The 22,739-nt window shown below is 45.6% G+C and overlaps 2 protein-coding genes across 2 annotated transcripts in view; both read right to left on the bottom strand.

The window, feature by feature from the left end:
* LOC126561166 (prothoracicostatic peptides) overlaps positions 1-22,739 on the bottom strand; it is a 244,615-nt gene that overhangs the window by 152,657 nt on the left and 69,219 nt on the right. The window lies entirely within an intron of this gene.
* LOC126560270 (larval cuticle protein 1) lies at positions 18,571-19,785 on the bottom strand. Its single transcript, XM_050216303.1, has 3 exons — positions 19,586-19,785; positions 19,050-19,306; positions 18,571-18,982 (listed from the first exon to the last, which is right to left on the bottom strand). Exons 1-3 carry the CDS (start codon positions 19,595-19,597, stop codon positions 18,571-18,573), a joined length of 681 nt encoding a protein of 226 aa, XP_050072260.1. The 5' UTR covers positions 19,598-19,785.

The following is a 22,739-nucleotide window of genomic DNA, read 5'->3' as shown; positions in this document are numbered from 1 at the left end:
AAGTCAAGCAACGCAACACAACTCCACGCTTCGCCCTTCGGAGGTGGTTTTCGAGAAAGACGATCTCCAGCATCGGGGTCTGCCCCCTAGTTTCACAAGCAGCTCAAGAATACCTTGGATGCTGCTTTTTTTTTTTGCTTTTCTTTGCTCCTGAATTCTCTTCTGTTGTTGTTGAATGTGCTCATTTTGTCATCTTATTCAGGATAACCGTGAAAAGAAGCCACTAGAGAGGAAGAAAGAAGAAAACTACTGCCAAGAACGAGAATGTGTAAACAGCGCATTTAGCGCTTATCTCAATCGCATCACCTTCATGATATATACATATGCACGCCTGAGCGCTTCCGAATGCCCCGCAGGCACCTACTGCCGGTGTCACACACGCACGGTCCCTGACGGTGGGAAATCGCTTTGCTCCGGAAAACCTGCGCAAGAGGAAGAGCGCGCACGGCAAACCCGGCAAGGTGAGCGAGAACAACGAAAATCCAACCAATCTTCCAGGGGCAGCAAGGGGCGGTGGTGTACCGGTGGCAAGGCAAAAAATCATACTCATCAGCTCCTAAGCTCAAGCTCAGTTGAATAGGCGGCTCACCACTCCGCACCGAAAAAAAAAGCTTCAATGGAGCGGATTTACGCGATGCTGAGGAACGAGGATTTCCATCCGTTTCGTATAGGGTTCCTGCATTGTGCAGTCTTTGTGTGCGTGTCTCTGCGCTCCGCCTCATCATATTTCACCGTTTCGGAGCGTCGAAATGTTCGTCCTTTATCTGGTGGTCTCGGAATAGCGCTTCTTCGTGTTTTCGTGTTGCTTTGTTTCCTTTGGCTGACTGAATGCCCTTACGGTGTGTGCGCATTCGCAGTCGCATTCGACGCAGAGTTCGACTATTCAACATCTCGACATCTTCACCGGGTGTACCCAACGGCTCAAGTTGCACTCCAATGTTTGGGCGTTTTTTTTTGTCCTCAATTTTTCTTGCCGTGTCCTCGGCAGGAGCCGAGAAAAAAGGTATGCAAAAACGAGTTCTCACCGGTAAGAATTTGGAAAAAGGATCGAGAGACCCCATCAGAACCCGACACGCAGCCCCCGGATGCCTTCCCAAAACAATGCAGCTCCTGTGCCGAGAAGAGCACAAAGCTTCGAAGTCACACTAAGGACTCGGGGATGTAAGAGATCCGAAGTGAAGTTTGCCACTACCGACGTGCGTTAGTTAAGCGGGAAGAAAAAATTCTTCTGAGATGCACACCATTGTCCCCGCGGTTGCCAAACATGCTTCCTTCCAAGCTAGTTACGTCGAAAAGGTAAGCAAGACATCAGCTAGTCAACATGCCAGGGACGAAAAGGACAAACCAGCAATTAAAGGTTTTCAATTTTTTTGCGTTCGGTTACGGTTTGTTCTTCTCTTTTAATGGTATGGTTTGATTCTGAAACTCCGTAAGTAATTAAGAGCTGCAGAAAACCAACACCAGGTACCGTACGGCAGCAGAGTACGATAACTGATTGAGAAATGTGAAACAAACGTGAAGACACATTATTGCTGGAACAACAATTACCCACGGGTAACGGATGATTCTTCACAAAATCATGAAGCTAGACGTGTGTGTCCCCTAATTCTGCATTTATTTACGTAAAACAATTCGCCCATAATTTAAGCACATCACATTCCGTTACCCCCTGTGCAGTTTTCCCTGCACTGCACTTGGCAAACTTACACCGTTTTGCGCCTTCATTAACATTCCAGTGGGCAGTGGGCGTTAGCAGAGCAATCTCTTGCCTCACTCCACTAGCCTGCGACGTGCCATTGTAACTTCTGCTTTATTGCGCTCCAATATTCAATGGGTACTGCGAAGCGTTACCTGGCGCGTGACAACTCCATCGGTGCTTCTGCTGTTGCGGGTACTTCACGGCAGGATATATATAACGCCGCTAGGTAGTGCACGGACGCATCTTCTCCTTGCTCTAGCGTCCGTCTCTATTGCCGTACAGGTATGTGATCAGCACAGATCGCAAACCGCTTCATCTGCTGGGTCTCTCTATCGGCTGGACCACCACTGTGTACCTGTATGCGTACCGGGGGCGGTTTATTTTGACAAACATTTAACAACAACTCCCGTCCATTAGCTCCATTAGCTTTGGGCTGTGTACGGCACACACAAATCACATCGGTCATTAAGTGAACCGATTTTCCATAAAGCAGGCAACTCGTTCGTCTGTTTTATGAACACACTGTTGTCAGGAGGTCAATTTTTACCTTGTCTATTGAGGGTTTTTTTCACATATACAAATTACAGTAATGGTTTTGAGCCTGTAGTTATGCAACACGCAGTGTATAACGGTCGAACAATCATTTTAATCACCTCTAAGGTGATCGTACGCCACGAAATTCATATCGAGGGATAAAGGAAACACCATGGCGTTTCATGACATAAAAAGAGCCTGTGTGGAAAAACGTTTACCAGCATACCACCATTTTCCCAAACGGAATGACCACAATTATAACAACGGCAGCGGAGATGAAAAAAAAAAAACATGTGGGCAATCCTTGTCAAACCTCAGCCGTCTTTAGCCGTACGGAGGATCAGCGCGTTCCTTGCTCAATTATCGAAACCGAACGAACAGCTCCCAACAACGCTACGTCTGCCAGCATCGAAATGCAATTTGTCCAAAAAATAAAATCATGGTTGATCATTTGACAGTTTTCATTGTTGGCAAAGGAAAACGGCTTACCAACGGCGGTTTCGTCTCCTTTTTTTTGTGTGTGTGTGTGTGTGCTTTATTTCCTTCTCAACACACATTTTTCCCCTTCGCTACACACCATTGTTTAACATTTTCGAACCATTTCTACATGCTTTCTGCGCACAATATTTTCCTTTCTAATTAGTGTAATCCAACCATTGTCCGTACCACAGTGGGTTAAGCGCGCGCGCACGCCCGTTCCCGCTTTAAAGCGGCATGTAATGAGTTTTCGTCTTGTGTGTGCTTTCGCTAAACTATTTTTGTACCTTTTTATTCCCTGCAGTTTGCAAAAAAAAATCTATTTTCATTTTTAACCTTCCCGCACTGTACGAGTTTGACGTACAACGTTTTCTAATACACACACAGGTAGAGAGAAATGTTGCTTTTCTTTTCCTTTTTTCCCCCTTTTTGGCACAAAAAAATAACAACAACCAGGGAAGGTGAATAAATGTCTTGGTAAAAATGAAAATACAAGACAAAAAAAAAATGCAGATAAGCCTGTCTTAAAGGTAGCTTTTTGGCACATTGGCTTAGGCCTGGCTGGGGCGAAAAAGGTGACGCCATTCTGTGCGCAGACTGACTAATTGGTTTTTCTGTTTTGCAATCAAACAGAAAAAATCCCTCTGCGCTTGATGCTTTACCGTAATAGGCGGGAAATGAGCAAAGTATAAGGTAAACGATAAATATACTTCTCAGATTCTCAGCGGAAAGGAATATAATTTTTTTTTTAAATTGCAAAATAAATCTTCCAACAATGTCTGACAGAAAGCTATCAGCGACGGTACGGTGATTGGCAAAGATAACCGGTGATTAACATACAGTGTGCACCATCACTATGTTACCATATTTTTTTTCCAATTTTTTGACTCAAACACCATCTTTCGGCATTGGATAAATCCCAATGTGCTCGGAAGATTTTTGATATTAATTTTTGTTCGGTTTTCAAAATTCAACGAATGATTTATACATTGCATTTTACAGAAAAAATGTGGCTTAAAGAAAAGATTGATTGGTAAATTGATTTACCCTAGTCAAAGCCATGTATTTATATAACATTGAAATATTGTCTAAATTAAATCAAATTATAGATACAACGGCGACGAGCCGACCAAAAAAAAAAAAATTAAAAAAAAATTAGATTTATTAATTAATGATTCTACTAAATTTTATTCACAAATGAACACAATCTTCGAAATTCCTAAATTCTACCAGTGATTTAAAAGCTAATTTTGAAGCTTACAGCTACAACCAGCTGTAACAAACAATAATATAACCGCAAAAGAGAAACATTCAACAGGGCAAATCTTTAATCTCATGGATACGGGCTTATACGATAATAAACTTTTTTTAAAAAGAGCCCTTTTCTAACTATTTATAAAACAAGCACAAAGCTGCTGCTATTATTTTGTTCATTACTGTATGAAAATTTCGAACTTAAATATATTTTAAATAATATTTATCTTCCATTAAGATTTCTACTTACTTTACAAGAAAAAATGCGTAGTCATGTATTTATTTTACGCACTGTAAAAAACATGCTTGTCGTCCTAGATCACCATACCATTAAAATCATGTTATCTTCAGAAGATCTTTGTAGATTATCTTTACTTTTTTATCATTTATTCGGGTACTAGATAGAGGAATAAAACTTCCAATATGTTATCATGTCTTGTTTTCAAGATATTTTTAATAAACCCATCTTACTGTTGAATCGATTTTTATTTTTGAAAAACTTTTACTTCCACCAAAGCATTTCTAATAAAACTCGTAGTATGGTAAATGAGTCCTATCTGCGCAGTTAATACCCAAGATAATGCGATTTATCAACTTAGGCTGTCATTTTAAGAGGTATTCTTCCCGTTTCTTTTCTAGTTTCACTAGTTTTTTCTCCCCCTCCTTCTTTTCCTCCCGCAGGAGTGCCACATTCGACACCAGTAGCACTGTTGAAGCGTGCAATCGTACCCGTTCCGGACAGAGAGCGTGGCAGCCACCACCAGGCTAAACAATGGCCGCGCGGCTCAAGTGCAAAGGGGTTTCGCTTGTCCCCGGCCCTCCGTATCAGCACCATTTATCGGCAAACATTGGACGCCGGGCGTCAACGATGGCAAACCCCGCACAAATTGTATCATCTGCCGGGCACTAATGCGACTCGTTTTGCTTTTAATCACTACTTCAAACATCAGTCACGCGTACCCATCTCGCCGGGGTTGAGTTTTTGATTTTTCGACACGGGGGTTCCCCCCCCACCTACCGCCCCGTAATTTCAAGCTACGGTGCCGTCGGCCGTGCGGTGCGGGATAGAGCTCCTATCGGGGCATTGGGATCGGTGAGATTATTTTCCTCAAGAAGTGGTGGGTAACGCGGGTGTTGACACTCGCGTTAACGTGAACTCGCGCGGATAGATCTCTCTCTCTCTCTTCCCAGGTCGATCCCTCGCTCGTACACATTAGCTGGTGTTACTAATTGGACTAAATTGATGTCAGTGCTGACGAAGGAGTGGAACGAAAGGAGGGAGGAAAAATCAGTTCGGAACAGATTAACAGGAGTTGGTTACGTTAAGTGTTAGCTTGGCCTCACGCAGACACTTGAAAGTGGAAAGGATTTTGCGTACGCGATTTTTGTACGGAAATGATTGGTAGAGCCTTGAGCTCTCTCCGGGGAACTGGAAAAAACAGCCACATCGCCAATAGTACCTTTACTCACTTAATTCAGACTAAATACAAATATTTTCATCATATCTTTACAGACGGCTCCGTTTATCTGGATTCAGCAGGCTGTGGGATCTACTCCACCACGGACAACTGCGCCATTAAACTTCCTAATCACACCTCCATTTTTTTTCCGCCGAAGCAATAGGATTTCAACTAGCGGCCGACGAAAGACTACAGACTGACCGACCGAACGTCATCTTCAGCGACAGTGCCAGTGTTCTGGCTGCCCTGACCACGGTACCTCCAAAGACCCCACATCCAGCTCCTAGACTCCATACCTGTGTCCCCGACAATCGTTTTCTGTTGGAAAACGAACAAAGCCGACCAACCTGCCAACGATGGTCGGCTCTGTCCTGACTAACCATACAACACCCTTTCACTTCACCAACACCATCATCTCCCAACACTGGAACTCCACATGGCACAACGCGTAGACCTCAGCAACCAACTCCGTCCTATCAAGCAAAACACCTCTTCATGGGGAGATAACGAAACCAGCCAAATCCAACGAGTCCTTTCCCGCCTTCGTATACGCACTCCGACCTCCTAGAAAAATCCAGTTCTCCACTCTGCAGCTTCTGTGGTGTTCGTCACCGCACCGTCCGCAGCATCCTCACCGATTGCCATGGATACACGACACACCGAGCCACCTGCCAACTAGAAACTGATTTAACAACAACCCTCCAGCAGAACCGCCTAATTAGATTTTTACGCATCAGTCATTTATACAAAGAAATTTAAGCAATAGTTAAAACTTATCCGATACCTTATGCCAGAATAGTTTTCATAGTTTTATAGGCAATAGTTTTCCATAATATTTAAGGCACATGTACTACAGTTTTGTATTAGATTAAACCATTTTTTTATACAGAAGAGAGGCGAATGTAGTCTCTAAGACTCAAAGACTCTATAAATTAAAAAAAAATTGGTAGAGCCTTCTTAAAGCACAAAGCAATTTAATTCATTTCTCTGTTGTCCTGTTTGAGTAGACATTTTATTTGCTTACACGTACTTAGTTTCGTATTTATGAAACTGTTTGCGAACGCGACAATACTGCGAAAGAAGGAAGGAAAATAAATCTTGCCTTCTCGCCTGTAGAATCGATCAAGGGATTGAAATTAGTATATGAGAACGAAACTCTTAGAATAAATGGGACTTATTTTCTGAAAACCCTCCTTTTCCCCTTTGCCTAACCCTCCGGATGTTGGTCCCGCACTCCAGCAGTGCCTCCCCATTCCTTCGGAAGAATGAGGGGATGGTATCACCCCGGCTGTGCTTTCGTCCGCGGTTAAAAACTGCTCCTGGCAAGTCCAAGGGAAAAAGGTTTACCCGCTTTCGCCTCAGGAAAGCCGGTGACTCCCGTCGTCCCAACGCGTTATCAGTAGATACGCGGATCTACCGGTAGGAACTGGCCTGGTGGGCTCAGGAGTAAGCCTATCCGTCTGATCCACGTAAATCTGGTAACGCCAAGAAGAAACTGCGCGAGAGTTACAGGATTCGGTCAGTCCTTCGCGTGATCCCAACGGACGGGATGCTTCACATCCGGGTTTGTTCCCGTCAGCAACGGAAAGTAAAGAATTTTTGGAAGAAAGAATTTCTTGTAAGAAGAAATTACCATCCTGCCCTAACCATTGTGAAATTTTCGAACAATTCTTGAGCTCGTCTTGTCAATTGAATCGTAAAAAAATCATTTCATGTCAGGGAAGCAAAATGCACAGTCTCTTTACCAAAAGATGACACAAGAAAAACAACTAGAGTAGAAGCCTTCCGCCAGGGGTAAGGAGATCATGACAGTAATTAAAAAAAAAAAACAATAGCCACACACGTACCTGATACGAACGTAAACCGGTCAGCTTGATCGCTGATTTAACAGGCCAAGGCGAGTTAAATTGTGGGGGCTATGTCGTAAAAAAGCAGTTTTCTTGCTTTCTTTGGCGTTGGAAAACAAGAATGGAACTGCTGAAAATGAGCCGCTCACCGGCTCCCGGATGACAGTAAACATAGCCACACACACCGCACAATTTTGCCGTACCCCGTACCCGTCCGTAAAACATTTATATCGAAGCTGTGGCTTCTAACAAAATGCCCGGAGGTAATTTTTAAGCAGTCATAAAATCATAATTTCTTCATTTCACCCGGGCGGCGAAAGGTGTTTATGGGCCCATTGCCGGTATTGTTTATCGCCTATTGAAACGTTTTTACGTTTGACGATTTACATCTCCATCTCGCTCGTTCTTGCCCTCTGCTTTATTTTCCCCCTTCGCTGCATTGTTCCAATTGGTGAATTGGTGCTTTGGATGTTCCTAGGGGTTACTGTGTTCCGCTGCTGATGCTTCTTGTTTGGATGTGTACCCCGGGGTCGCATCCTAATGATATCCAGAAACATAACCTCAACAGCTCAACAACCAGCGCAAGCAAGAAGTCTCGCTTTTGTGTCGCGTTTTAAGTAGCAAAGCAAAAAGAAAGGAAAAGCAACATAAAAATGCCACCTGAAAGCCAAGAACATGGCCAAGAATTGGCATACCGTGTGTGTATATTATTGGTACCAATTTGTTTCCCAAAAAAAAAAAAGCGACCGAAATTTGACGTCGTCTATTCATATTGTCAATATCCCCTGCGCCCTGGGAATCTTTTCAGACCCCTACACCAATACCTTTTTTTGCTTCTTTTCCACCCGAAAACCAAAAGGGCAATCATTTATTGCGGATTAAAGGTCCGTCTCTTGGGCGTAGGTTCCGAAAAGAGATTTTCGTTTATGGCTACGCCGGCCATGCGACGATTTTGCGGTGGGCTCACACACCCCGGGTGTGTGCTGGCGTGTGATTTATGATTTGTTATGATCGATTTTATGAAGTGCTAAACGACTCCGGATACACACACACACACACACATAGATAAACACTCTTCGGGGGGTATCCGAGTCGGAGATCGAAGCAAGTGCGTAACCAGAACAGTTCGGGAAGGTTTCGGGGGAAGACTTTATGCTTTGTAACGTCTTTATTATTATTGCTTCTGAGGTTTGTATCGAACGTTTCTTTTTTGAATTTTAAGCATCTTTTTATTATTGTGATTGGAATTGATTTAAGCTCGACGATACTGTTAATAGTTGCGAATATTTAAACAAGGAAAAACAAATTCGCAATCGATAGTAAATAATCGAATAAATCTGGAGCGCCTGGCGTGTAGACAATTTTATTGCACTACGCCAGTGTTCTCTAATAGGCATGGGCAAACTGAATCTGAACCGTTCGATTGGCTCCAATCTTTCTACTGAATGAACGAGTCCCGCGCACAGTAATATTAGGAATGACGTTTCTTCCGCACGCAGTTACAATTCATGTATAACTGTTGCAGCCATATAACATCATACGCCAAAGACTGTGTTATAATACGGGAGGGCCGCTTCGGGAGTAGTAATGCGCTCTCAGGAGTACACCCAACGTTCCGATCCGTTCCCATCCAGTGTGATTGCAGCTCCGATGAAATGGAATCGACGGTTCTATCCTGATTCGTTCAGTTCTGGACAGTTCCGGATTGCACCTACCTGTGGATTTGTGGAATTGCCTGGAAACAATTTTTCCCATCTACGATGTGGACAACCGAATAAAATTAAATATAATTTAAAATAGACGATATATTTCCGATATTCAAAGAACCGGCTTAGCTTTGTTCTATAAAATATAAATCTTCTTCTTCGTGGACTTCTAGGTCATGCCGGCCATCGAATGGCTTTCTAGACTTGCCGATTCCCCGTAGTTGTATAGTCAGTCTTCACTACGTACGGGGGAACGGTCCGGGTGGGATTTGAACCCCGCTAAAATTTAAATGATACTCTTTAAAGAAGAAGTTCAACATTACTTAAAAAAGCAATTCAGTAGTGACTTTATTGCTATTCAGATGCAAAATTAGACAAATTAGGTAAGATAATAAAATGGAACCAAGTTTATGCAAAGCAGTAGATCTGAAAACGGATACTACGATGATGTTGTTGTGTTGTTCGGCACTGTGTATTCTAACTCAAGACACTTTTTTAGTGCTGCACTACTAATGCACAGTCATTATGCTAAATTCCCATCACCACTTCTAAATAAAATGAGTTCATCCACTGCCAGCTACAGGTTCATTCGTGGTGTACAGTGCATTGCCTATCGACAGGCGCAACCTACTAAACTAGTAGATGCGACCGATCGTTCATTTCAGCCTGGTCGCTCACAAAACAAACCACAACGGCAATTGATTTGTTATTCTTTTCCCTTCAGCTTGCTGCCACCGCAAGCTGCCAAAGCGGTGCCCCGTACTTGTGCGAATTACATACACAAACAGCTTCCTGCTTCCTGCAGCCACCGCATCAAAAGGTGCGTGCAAATCCTTCACTGAAGTTCGGTATAATTTATCATAAATATTATTTTTAATACTTAAACCCCATCCAAAACAGGGCACCGGTTTGGGTTCCTTTTCAGGCGCAAACAATAGAGCTTCCACCGGGTAAATGATGATAATTACTGCATCCTCAAGTAGCGTTCCAAAATCGCTTTTTGTTTTGCTTTTCGCTTTGCTTTGCTATTTTGCGTCGCCTTTACCTGCCGCCGGGAGAGGTTGGGAAAATCGATCGATAGCATTAGCATATCATCCGGCCAGCATCGGGTGCTCTGTGTGTGTGTGTGTGTGTGTGCGCGAGCACACACTCACATACACAGACACTCGGCTTACAGACTTTTACCTTTCGCTTTGTGCATTGCCGTTTGACACCAGGCTCAGCCGAGAGGATTGCACTGCAGGATCGGCATCCAGTACTTACATGCAAGCAATGGCAGCAGCTTGCAAAACAAACCGTCTCCGCATTCCGCCTACTTCCATTCGTCCCGGATCTACCAACTGATCGTGATCTCGGAGGATTAAGAACCCCTAGATCAGGTTCTCTAGGAGTTCTTGGTGTGAGCGAGAGACGACGCAGCTCTCGGTTGATGCGCAAACGGCTCAACGCAGCACACAATCTGGCAATCTGGCAAGGAAAAGCCGTTTGGCCAACTTCTGACGGTACCGTTTCGGGGATGATCCTAATGAAAAGGAAACACTGGCACATTGCAGCTCCCTCTCCCGATTGCCTGCCTGCTCTAACCTTCAAGCCGGTATTGTTTCAACAACGTTTGAACGCTCAATCAATTCGCAACAGTATTTTCACCGGTAGTCGGGAGGGGCGCGTCCTAAATAACGACAACAAAGTCAACCCATATTTTTTTTTTTCGGAGTCCTCCTCTTCATTACCCGTCGATCGATCCTCAGCCCTCTGCCCGTTCGTGTGCACGCCGCCCCTTTCCTTTTTTTTCTCAGTAAGGCTTGTATTGTTGGGAAACGGTTTTCTGTTTGGGCTTTATGCCTTTCCCCAAAAACCCTTGTACGCGCACCGTACAAAGGGCGCACCGAAACAATGAAGTACGGGGCCCATACACATACACAAATGCTCTTTTTTCTCTTGCTGCTGCTGCGAAGTAATTACCGGACAAATCTGATCTATTAGCAGCAGGATTAGGCCATTTGTGTTCGGGAACTTCAGGAGGATTTGCATCCTTGCATGGGTGTTGCAGTGGAGGGTGCCGCCAAATACGCATATTGGCTCTTCGGCATCTCGACGTGGGCGAGATTAAGGCCGTCCCGCAAAAGGAGTTTACGGTCGGCATCCTTCGCCTTCATCATGCAGTTTTGTGCGAATTTTTGCATTCCTTGGAACATTGAGTTTTGCTTCTTGGGCTAGCACTCGGAAATCTCTTGTAAATATATTTATTTTTTGAAATTTATTTATTATAAAGCATGATGGCACGTCGTCGTAATTTTTTTTAATTTTAATAATTCATCGAAGAATTCCTGAAACCCCTTCATTAGGCAATGTGGCCTAAATTAACACATGGAATTACATCCGGATGAATTCGATTTCGCAGGATGAACTTAATAATTCATTTAACACATTGCCATAAAACCCTATCGGAGTCATTCGTCTAAACAATTATTAAAATACGGCTTATGAAAATAGCTCCTTGTTTGCGCTCGTGATTTATTTTTTCTGCGAGCAAAGTAAATTATCTTCCCACAATCCGCATTGAATGCAAATTTGCTGTCATTCCTTTTCCCCCCGCACAGCTCGAAGCAATGACATCCGAAGAAAACGACAAATATTTATATCGCTTGTGCTCTGCTAATTTTGTCAGTAAGCTTCTTCGCCCTTTTCATCACCCAAATCCCACCCTAACATCCTCGCGCTCTACACGCTTAGACCTCGAGGTGGATTCATATTTCACATTCCATGCTAAGAGTGAACGATTACCCGTTGTGAGTGGCAGTAGAGTAATGATGATGAGCAATAATACAGCAAGATGACACCGACACGAGGTACGCCACCGTTGACATCCATTTTTATGGTTATGATTTTGCTGTCCCCTTTTCTGCTTCCTTTTTTTTTCATTGTCTGCATCGCGCGTTTTCGCCCTAACTCCCTCTTTTCTCGATCAAGCGAGGAAAAATTTGTTAATAAAAACATTATGAGCATTGCACATTCTCGTTGCTCTGCATTCGGTGTGCTTCTTGGCAAGTCCTGATGCTCCCGGTGGCATGTAGATGTAATAATACCGGTGCGGTTGAATGCTCATTCCAGCTCATCAAGGACAATATTGCTGCCAAGGTTTTTACCTCCAATGAGAAAGCACGCCAACAAAAATGATAGCTCAAACAAATGTCACCTGCATCGTCGACTATGAAATCGAGAAGTAATTAAGCTATCAATTAATATGTCTTAAATGCCTTGATTGAGTCATCAAATTATTTTTGACTCTACTTAATGAGAGAAAGGTGCCAAGGGTCTAAACATTTGCAACTTTAATCTGTAAACTTACAGATTATTCAACAGTTTTGCCAGATCACAAAAAGATCCAGATATCAGGAGGACCCATATAATAACTACAATTTGTGGACATAGATTTGCGAGCTTTAGAAAGCTGTATGTGAGCGTTCAAACTAATTGGTTTGCGTCTAGACTTGGAGTACTTCAATTATCTGCTCCTTAAGGTAATAAAGACATCATGAGAGCATCTTTCAGATATCATCCGAGAGAAGCTATGGACTAAAAATTTATACTCCAGGGTCTAACATCCCAAAGACGCCGCCGCACGTGAGTGTTTATGACTAATTGACATGAATCTAGACGCAGATAAACGCTCAAACAAGATAAAGAGTCGTCTAAAGCGTCCGCAAATTGCATTACGCTTCCAAGCAATCAAAATCCTCGGAGAGAAAAGCCCAAAGAATGCTGAATGTTTCAAAGTAATCAAAATAAGTCTAGACAACTTACAGAGCATCCTCAAAGAACCCACCAATTGAATTACCTTACCCAACAAACTCCAAACAAAATATTGGATGACTAAGGACTTAAGATTTAGAACGAAAAACTATCCAAAGAACGAAAACTTACTTACTTCGTATTGGGCCTGTCATTCTGAAGATATTCAAATGACATCTTTGAGAACATAATGTCAGACATCGCTTCCAAGAACCTGTCGAGCGAGATGCTTTCATACCGATCATTTGAAGTCTCACACAGGCTCCAGGAGCGTGGAAATTTGCAAATTGAAAGCATCTCAGCAACATCTGCATTAGTTGCTAAGCTTCATCTAGGCAATATTGCAATAATAATAACGTCTGCTACTGTTACAAAATCTTGAAATTGGATCACAAAATTCACTTCAGAATCGCTTATACACACATACGGTTTTGCCAATTGTTATCAGAGCCACACAAAAGGTTGCACAATTGCAGTAAAACTACTCGACAACATTGCAATCTTGATGGCAGCAGAATGGTGTGAGTGTTGCATTTACCAGATTGCTTTTTAGACGACGGTTTTTTTTTTGTGCACTAATGTAACATATTCTTAGCCGGTATTCGTTCGTACCTCGCCTGAACCTCGCGCTATTGAAACGTAAATTAATTCACAAGCTTGTAGCATTGAAGTTTGTGCTTCAAGACAATAGTGCACCGATTTGGTGCGTTATTGTATTTGCTTTGTTATCGACAACGACAACAGTGCTACCCTTATCCATTTCGAACTCTTTCGGCGACTCTACTCCCCCTCCATTTTAAACCCAACCAACCAACGTGTGAGTGTGTATTTTCTCTCCAATGATTCGAATGTCTACGCACGAGGAGAGGTGCGTTGTTTTGGTTGTACGTTCGTCTCACTGGTTTGCTAATTTGTGCCGTACTGCCCCTCATTATGTTGCACAGGTCTGCCTGCAAAACAACACATTAACTAGCGAAGCAACAATCGGTTGGCCACCGTTTCCGCGACAAACCAAACAGCGAAAACAAAAAAAAAACTTCAGATCAAACACAATAGGTTCACCACCACCGGGGTCGAGTCGTGTGACGATTGTGACCCCTTTTGCGCCCGAAGAGTGCGCACCGGGATAATGCTCTCGGTGCGCACAAAGTCCTTCAGAAAGTCCGCGAAGGACTTACTGACGCAACGCTTGCCGTCCGTGTCCCAGCATCCAGGCTCTCGTCGGCTTTGCCGTCAATCTGCTGCAAGCGCGTCGCAAAATAATTGCTCAAGGACCCACTAGAAAATGTATAAAAATGTTGATACATCTCAAGAGGATGCACTCGGGAGTGTTCTCAGGGCAGTGTGGTTGTTGTTTTTTTATTTTTTTATTTCGCCGACGGGTTGACGCGATTCTTGGGCCACGAAAAAAAAAACCACAGCTCGACCAGCAGGTGGCGCAATCGCGCCGAGGCGGATTTTGGAAAACGTCGTTCTTGAAGAAGTCTTAGTCAGGCAATGTCTTGGGCAAGGGTGATATATGGTGGGATTTCTCACGCTTCACCCATTTCCAGCTAGATGCTGGGTGTGGGATATTAGGTGAAGATCTCTGACTGAATTGGTGCTGGAAGATTGTCCGTACTTGAGGTGAGAGATGTTAAAAATATGTCCCAAGTACAGCTTTCCCAACTAGCTGAAGTTTACCTTTCAGGTCCTTAAAAAATTCCAGACATTGAGTGTATTAAGATATGTGCGTGATAGATATCTGTGACATATGATTATTGGAATTCCTCTGACATAATGCTAGAGGCGTCTGACGTTTACACGGCACAACTGGAGATCAAATACCTGATCTTACAGATCTCTTCTTGGCCTCGATTAGCTTACTAGACTTGCTGATAGCACGTAGTTGGATAATCAGTCCTTACTTCGGCGAAACGGTCCGAAAGTCCAGATGACTTGAACTCCAGTCCTGCCTTGTGAAGACTGGCGCCATTGTCGCCACTACCGCCGGACCAATAAGGTTCAGATCTTATAGATTAATTAATTCAAGGGACCAGGTCCTTTTTTACCGATCAGCAGCAAACAATTCCAGCTCAGTCTATCATTTAACTCTTTTTTTAATCCTTTTCCTTTCGCAACTACAAAAAAACACACACACACAAAACCACCTTAAGTGACAGTAATTCTTACCCGGGGGGAAACCAAAAAAAAAAACCAACCTTTCCCTTCCACCGCGTACAAGCCCGTACGCACAAACCGCCGTCTGCCCTGAAACCGAAAGCCTGCCGCTCGCCAGCAATTACACTTTAGCGACCAAAATCTCGGCCAGATTAATCCTCGCATTTGGTCCGCTCGAACTTCAACCATCGGCAACATGCAACACATTTCCGCAATTCCTCGCCTTTATCTCCCCCTTCCGTTCCCATTGTGTTTGGCCGTTACGCGTTCAAGAGGTGCGTCCCTTCAATTTTGTGCCCCGGAAAAGCTTCCCAACGACGCAGTGTTGAGGCTGTTTGCAAACGGAAGAAGCGAGTGAGAGAGAGAGAGAGAGCGATTGGGTGAAGGAATAAGTGAAGCATAACATTCCGCAATCGAGTAATAAACGAAACACCGTGGAGTATTAAGAACTCATCACGTCATACTTTGTCAGTTTTTATTGTTTGCTGTTGTTCGTTCCCTTTTTTTTTTTTGGGTCGATTCCAACGTTGTTCTCTTCCCTCCCGAAGTTTTCCTATCGCGCTGGAAAAGCTAGTGATCTGCTTTGACAGTTATCTCTCTTCTCTCTCTCTCTCTTTCTTTCCCTCGGATATCTCTGCTTAATTTTTTTTTCGTCGGTCTCATCCTTCCGGTTGCGTCGGAACCCCTCGTTTGCGTGAACTATGGGAAAATGATGCCTGTCTGCGTACGGCAACAAGCCAGACCATTGCACATGACGAGGGCAGCGACGCGTTACAAATGTTAGCGAAGCGCTCGCACTCGAACCTACCCCAGGTGTCAATGGTACCCCCGCGCCCGCCGGAAGGGGACAGTTGCACCGGCAGCAATTGATTCCCGATAGCGCATCACACACACACACACACGGTGTCCCGTGTGACTGAACGGATGCGCCAGATGAGTCACGATGCGTCCGAATGTCCGATTGCTGACCGGCTAATTACAACCGAACGTAACGGATGTGTCGCTGGGCACCCTACGCCAAAAAGTCGTCCAACCGGGCCGGAAAAGCGCATCCCGGCAGTGAGTTGCAGACACATGACTGATACGCGCAAACACGCAGCCTTGAACCCATTCCAAATATCACCCTAGAAGTATAAAACACCTGACGGATTGATATGCGGACGCAGAACAGGTCAAGGGGTGGGGCAACAACTTGGTGTACGATCTGTGGGAAGATTTTCAATCAAAAAGACAAACCAAAATGCTTGGCAGCTCTGTGTACTGTATTTTCTGAAAAACACAGTCTGACAAAAAAAGTAATAAATTGATTAAATAAATAAAATTTTACATTTAACGCGAGGATCAACGGTGCAAAAGGTATCAGTAGAAACAGTACAGTGCATGGCATAACTATAAGAATAATTTATATAAATTTTTATTAATTATAATAATTTATAATAATAATAAATATTATAAATATTATAAATATTTATAATAATATAATTTTTAATAAAAAAAACTTCTGTCTACATACGTAAAACAAATGAAAACTATAGTAACCATAAGCTTTATAGTTTAATATAAATTTTCTTAAAAAAGTCGCTGCCATTAAATTATACCAAATATGCAATGAGTTCGATCGATTACATTAGGAGCCATTTTCCAGCTGCACCTTTCAAATCGGTTTACCATTTATCTCGCCACCCGAAACATTCCTCCCACTAGTCAATTAATACCGCGGAAAGCGAGAGTAAACACACCAGCTCCCACCAACATTGCGCACCAAGCGTATCCGCATTGCGGAGAATTGTTCAGCGTTGTAGATTCAAAAAAAAAACACACACACACAAACTAAACCATACACCGTGTGAGCGTGTGGCACATATTCACAAAGAAAAAAGAACTCCAACTGTCGCTCGCTGGGCAGAAAAGATTGCTCACAAGGCGATGTGAAACGATGAAGAGGCACGTACTTATTTAGCTAATTATTAATTATTATCATTGTAATTAAATGGGCTGGCAATCGAACGGGCTTTGCGCACAGGAAACGGTCGCGGTGCGCCTGCTGCGAAAGTCCTAATCGAGCCGTGGCCGAAGTGTAGGGGTGCCATGCAATAATTCGCTCAAGAGCGCAACCACACTACCCGCAGGCACAAAGCAAAAGAGAACAGAACAAATCGATACGCAAGCAATTCGCAACCGGGCAAACATAGAGCAACATACAACAAGCAAACTAAACAACAACAAAAAAAAAGACATACCATAAAACCGCAACGAAATAATGGTGCACGCTGTAAACAGGTTTCTCGCTTACGGGCGCACACAAGTCGCCGGTACTAGCGGCACGATTTGCACGGTCGTATTTATTTCGTTACGATTCAAACAACACCTTCGAGCGGGTCAAGACAAGTTTTTTGTTGTTGTTGTTTTGGGCGGCTTGTTGGTTCGCTGTTCGCTTCCGCCTCTCACCCTTAGGTTCGAAGTTTTAGTTCCCGCGGTGTGTGGTAGAGAGTTGGCATGTGGGCTGCGGTCGTTCGCCGATGATGACCTTATAAAGTACTTCGCCGAGCGGGCTTTTATTGCAAGGAAAGGCCTTGATCGCGTACCCCGTCCCGTCCAGAGCGCTTAGAATGCCATCGATTACGGCCGCTCCTTCGACGATTCGAAACGAAACTGAAAGTGAAGTCATTATTCTTGAGGTGCTGGTGGAGATCGCGATGAGACCCACCCTGATGTACGACAGAAATTATTTATATGCGGAAACTCATTATCCAGGTCAAGAATGTTATACCACAAGAGACCACTCAGGGAGTAGAAATCTTTGGAATAGATGTCGATCGTATAAATAAATGGGAGCCATTGGGTTTGTTTTTTTTTTTTGAGATAGTGTGAATTCTTGTCTATTTCGTGGAATTTTTCAATTATGTTCATTTTTTTATAGATTTTTTGCTCTTCTCTCTATCCACCATCTTGGAACTCCCTGTGTCATCTTGGAACTATTATTTCTCTCACTCTCTCTCTCTCTCTTGCCACGGTCATTGTCTAACACATACGCTTGCTCTTCTCCCCCGTACAACCATTTGTTGGGAGATGCACCGACCTGGAAGTCGTTTCTGTCTGGACATCTGGATGCGCCCACCAACACCTGCAGTGTTTGCAGATGCTGGAGGACAGTTCCTGAGGACGCAAAGCAAATGAACCTTCCAGCAGATCTGCGCCCACAAAACTCTCTGACGACTCTCTGTACAAAAAAAGGAGTGAATGATTGGAGCTGGGGTTGGATTGGGTCGGCTGGGAGGTGGATGGGGGGGGGGGGGGGGGTGGCAGGGAGTTTAAGGGTTCGTCTACAATTTACAAACGCTTACATATCACAACAGGCAAAGTAACGCTTACTTCGGCTAAATAACACACACACACACATACACGTACGCGCACACGCTCTTTGGTCGGGACGTGAGTCGCGCCAAGGCATCACCCAGGCGGTCCTCGGGCGGCAAGCAAACGGAGATTAACGGAGGATACGATTATCAGGCAGGCTCGAAAGATGGGACACACACTTGGTTGTGTGGTCCGAGATTGAAGTTGTGTGACTGGAAGCTGCTGCCCAAGGTTGCCGAGGTGCGCCCGGTCCGGACCGAGCAGTTTTTGCGAGGACCTTTTGCTTAGACCTTGTTGAAGGTGTAGCTGTAGCCGTCCGGGGTTCGGTTCAGCTGGAGCTTGCCCGGTGGCTGGAAGCGGTGCGGGGCTGGGGTGGTGGTCCAGGCCGGAGCCTGCTGTGGCTGTGGGGCGTAGTTGTGCTGGTTGTACTGTGGCACGGGGGCGGCCGGAGCCGGAGCGGCATGGTAGTTGTGTACCGGTGCTGGGGCCGGTGCTGGTGCTGGAGCGGAGTACTGGTTCTGGCTGAAGTTAGGGTCGTTCCAGCGTGGATCGTACTGGCCATCATCGTCGTAGCTGCGGCCACCGTTGTAGGCGGGCTGCGGCTGATACTGAGGCTGCGGCTGGTACTGGGGCTGCGGGGCGGGCTGTGGTGGTGCCGGTGGGGCTACCGGAAGATGATCGCCGGAAGCCTGGAAGCTACAGGTAGCACAGTGGAACGTGAGATGCCTGTCATCCTGGCAGGATTCATTGGCGGCACACTTACCCATTCTTGCCCGCAACGTAGGAGATGGTACGGCGCTGGCCGGTCGGATCGACGTAGCTGTACGAGCCACGGCGGTTACCATCGGCATCGGTTTCCTCCTTGAAGTCGGTACCGTCCTCCTGCGTGTAAGCGGCACCAAACTTTCCATCACCGGACAGATACCGCTGCTCGCTGAGGATGGCGGCCGTCTTCGGGTCCCGGTGGTATCCACCGTTGTACTGCGCGGTCGCGGCGACCAGCAACGTTGATAGAAGAATCTACACGTGAAGAACGGGAAGTTGGTTGTTACAAAAACGACTTTCCGGGGCTTCTTGCTAGTCCACCGAAACGAGAGCACTTTGGCGTAGTCCGAGACATCAGGTCACAGGTTAGCACGCATTCTTTAGGCACTTGAGTCTCGCAGAACGTGATGCGGATTCCGGACACGGATGTGTTTGATTGATTGGCGGCTTTTTTGGAAGATGCGTCGGGCGTGCCAGCCTGTGACTGATGTCCTGGCGTACTGCTTCGCTAATGGCGAACCGGATGAAACTCACAAATCTGAACATGTTGAAGCAAACGGCGTTTACTATGGGGTTCACTAAGCACAGCTTTTGCGGTAAACTGCTTCTCGGAGCCTTTACACACTCACAAAACACGCACTTGTTCTCGAGGGAAAGAGACCAGATCCTTTCCAGCAAACTACTGCGGAAGCGATCAGAGCCGATTGGATGCGAAGAAAGAACTGACTGTGTTGGGTATGGGCCAGTAGCTTATATACGGCACCCGAGCGAATGCGAGTTGCGTGCAAACCTTGGGAAACGTCATCGAACGGCAAAACCATCGAATCGGCCAAAGACGGCGAGCGTGGTGAAGTGTGAAAGAGCGAACGCTGAGCCGACGAAGGAGAAGGAGGCACGGAACGGTGGGTGGCCCACCCCAACGACAATGGGAGCCCGAGTGGACCGGCACCGGCACAACCGTTTCGCATGAATACCGGTCAGATCCGGTGGCGCGAGCGAGACACAACACGCGGTAGCATATTCGAAGGGAACCTCACCGCCCCCATCCCTCCGCCTCTCGCACCCTTCGAGGTGCTCCACACAGCACGCTGCTTCTTTCTTCATCCCGAGGAGGGGAGGGGGGGGGGGTAGTCCCCGTTTGGGTAGCACTAGCAGAAGGTACCAAACCAAAACCATCGCGACCAGTTGGCATGGAAAGCGAACACAAATTATGAGCTCCACGAATAAAACAACAACAACAAAAAGATACCTTTACACCTACTCCCTACCACTACTGCTGCTTCCCGCTGCCCAGCAAAGCGGGAGTAGCCTCTGGCCCGGACGGCGAAGTCCACGGTCCGCAGTCTTCGAATCATCGAGACTTCCGCTTATCGGACGTCGATCGGGCCTTGTGTGTCTTGTTGCAAGAACTCTTTTCGGGCCGAAGCTTCAAAACATTGGTGCGGGTAGGGGAAGGAGACACACCTAGGCTTCTTACAGGACCAGGCACCGAGCAGCAGTTCTGCAATTATCCACCGGCCATCAATCAATTCCCGCGAAGCTTACCGATAGGCGACCCTTGATCCCAGTTCAGCGATACTTTGCTTGATCGGTTCTATACGCAAGTGTAGTCGCAAAGCGTGGATGTGCTGTGGCTTTAATCACGCAAAGCTTAGTACGGAGATTCCGATGGTAGGGTACCATTTCGTGGGGGTGCAATAATTTATGCAATAAAGTGTTGATTAAGCTTATTTACGACGTCGTAGTGAAATAGAATTTAGTCTTCTTAAAGGCTCTGTAGATGGTAAGTCTCAGGATATAACGAGCAGCGGCACTATCAGTTGTGTACTATTTATACTGATCATTAAAATATTCAAAAATGTAGCCAAAGTTTAATTCTACATGTTATTGAAGCTCCTCAATATGCTCAACACAATCCTCTCGCTTGAAAATGTAGAGTTCCTGGTGTACGAGTGCTCCGCGACCGTACTTAGCAGAAGCGAATCAAAAGGAACTAACATCAAGGTCGCGCAGAGCGCAAAAGATCGTACATGATCCAATGTCCCAGCCACAGATGATGCCGTCTCGATGGAATAATGCAAACGCCAAAACCGCATGCGCAAGACAACGGCCATTGCGATTGCACCCCGAAATGTCAGCAACCACCAAACCAGAACGGAACCTAAAAGGACCGGTGTGCCGGTGTCGCGAAAACAAAAAGGAAATGTACCTCCACAAACCGAAAACCTGCCGCTTGATCGCCGAAGGCCACCGAACCTTCGGAAGCTGTGGGTCTGGGGGTCGCCCGCCGCCCAGAGACTTGCCCAACAACTCAAGATACCGGCTCAATTTCCGGAAGTCCACACGGACGTTCAACGGGCAGCAAACGAGATGGTGCAATTCGTAAGCTGAGCTCGACTTTTGCCACGGTACTCGTTCGCACGCCATCGCCCGCCTACCGTCTGGGTGGGCAAGAATAGAACGGCGTGCTGGCCGGCTCGGAAATGGGCAACCGCGCCCATCGCATACCACCACCACCACCATGGTGATGGTGCAGAAGAAGGAAAAAAAAATTGCCTAATCGTAAGTTCCTTGTGTGCCGGTCGGTACGCATGCATGCACACTGCTCGTGACGCGAGTGACACCGAGGCGGATGACATTGAAAGTTTGCCGCCACGTATTGGAATCAATCTGGTTTGGTTGGTTCAGTTCGATAGTGTGGATGTTATACGCTCGTTTACGCAGCTAAAAACGCACCGTGCGTGGTACAACGCAAGTATAACCCGTCGAAAGAAAAAAAGTAATTCCTTGTTTTATGGTCCTGCTTTAATCGTGCGCAAAGACTAAGTCCACCGAGTATTACGATCTCATAGTGCAGATTTAAGAAATTTGTATGACACGATCAAGTGCATTCAGAAGGTTTCTACGTCGTTGACTGGAGCATTATAGTGATCGAGTTACCAATGCATAACGCATCGGGGCGCCCAAGGCATAGATGCTTAATTGTTGGTCTTGGACGCCAACTTTAATGCGGAAGTCTAGCATAGCAGCTGTTCCTCCATCGACCGATCGATCAAACGCATCAACGGCCATCAATTGTCCCCATCGTTTTGTACTGCAATCAATAGTTATGTCACCGTAATACCCTGTCGTTGGTTTGCCGGAAATCTGATGTTCAATTTCATTGATTGCGTCAGATTGCTGTCACCAGATGACACATGCAAAGGAAGATGCACCCACCAGTGTGACGCGTATGGTTAACTAACGATTTTTGCCATCTTCCGTCGGCCATCCAGTTTTGGACGGTCTGAACCTGTCCCCAATCGATCGCGCCAACACCATCTTATCACCAGCGAACCGATCGAGGGTTTGGGCCCCTAACACCATTACCTGTCATCGTGACAGCAATGAAGGCATGTTTTTTTCCCTACAGCCCCCCACCAGTTGGAATGAAAGACACAAAACGCTCGATACTCGTGCAGCAGCATATTTCTCGTTACACGTGCGCGGGTGGCGAGCGCGACGAGGTTCTTGTCAAATCTGGGACAGGCGACAATTCACCTACATTGCGAGGGCCCGCTCCGTGTGCAAGATATTTCCGTGTTCCACCATGCGAGGTCGGGGCGAAGGACCAGCTGCTTGAGAGGTTCGCCCGTAGGCGAACGCTTGCAACACTGCACTCCGGACCAGCGGCTTGCATACCGAGTTG

This window comes from Anopheles maculipalpis, chromosome X (assembly GCF_943734695.1).
Source record: "Anopheles maculipalpis chromosome X, idAnoMacuDA_375_x, whole genome shotgun sequence".
Classification (NCBI taxonomy): domain Eukaryota; kingdom Metazoa; phylum Arthropoda; class Insecta; order Diptera; family Culicidae; genus Anopheles; species Anopheles maculipalpis.
Note: the sequence above shows the minus strand (reverse complement) of the source record. Positions and strands in the feature narration are given on the sequence as shown.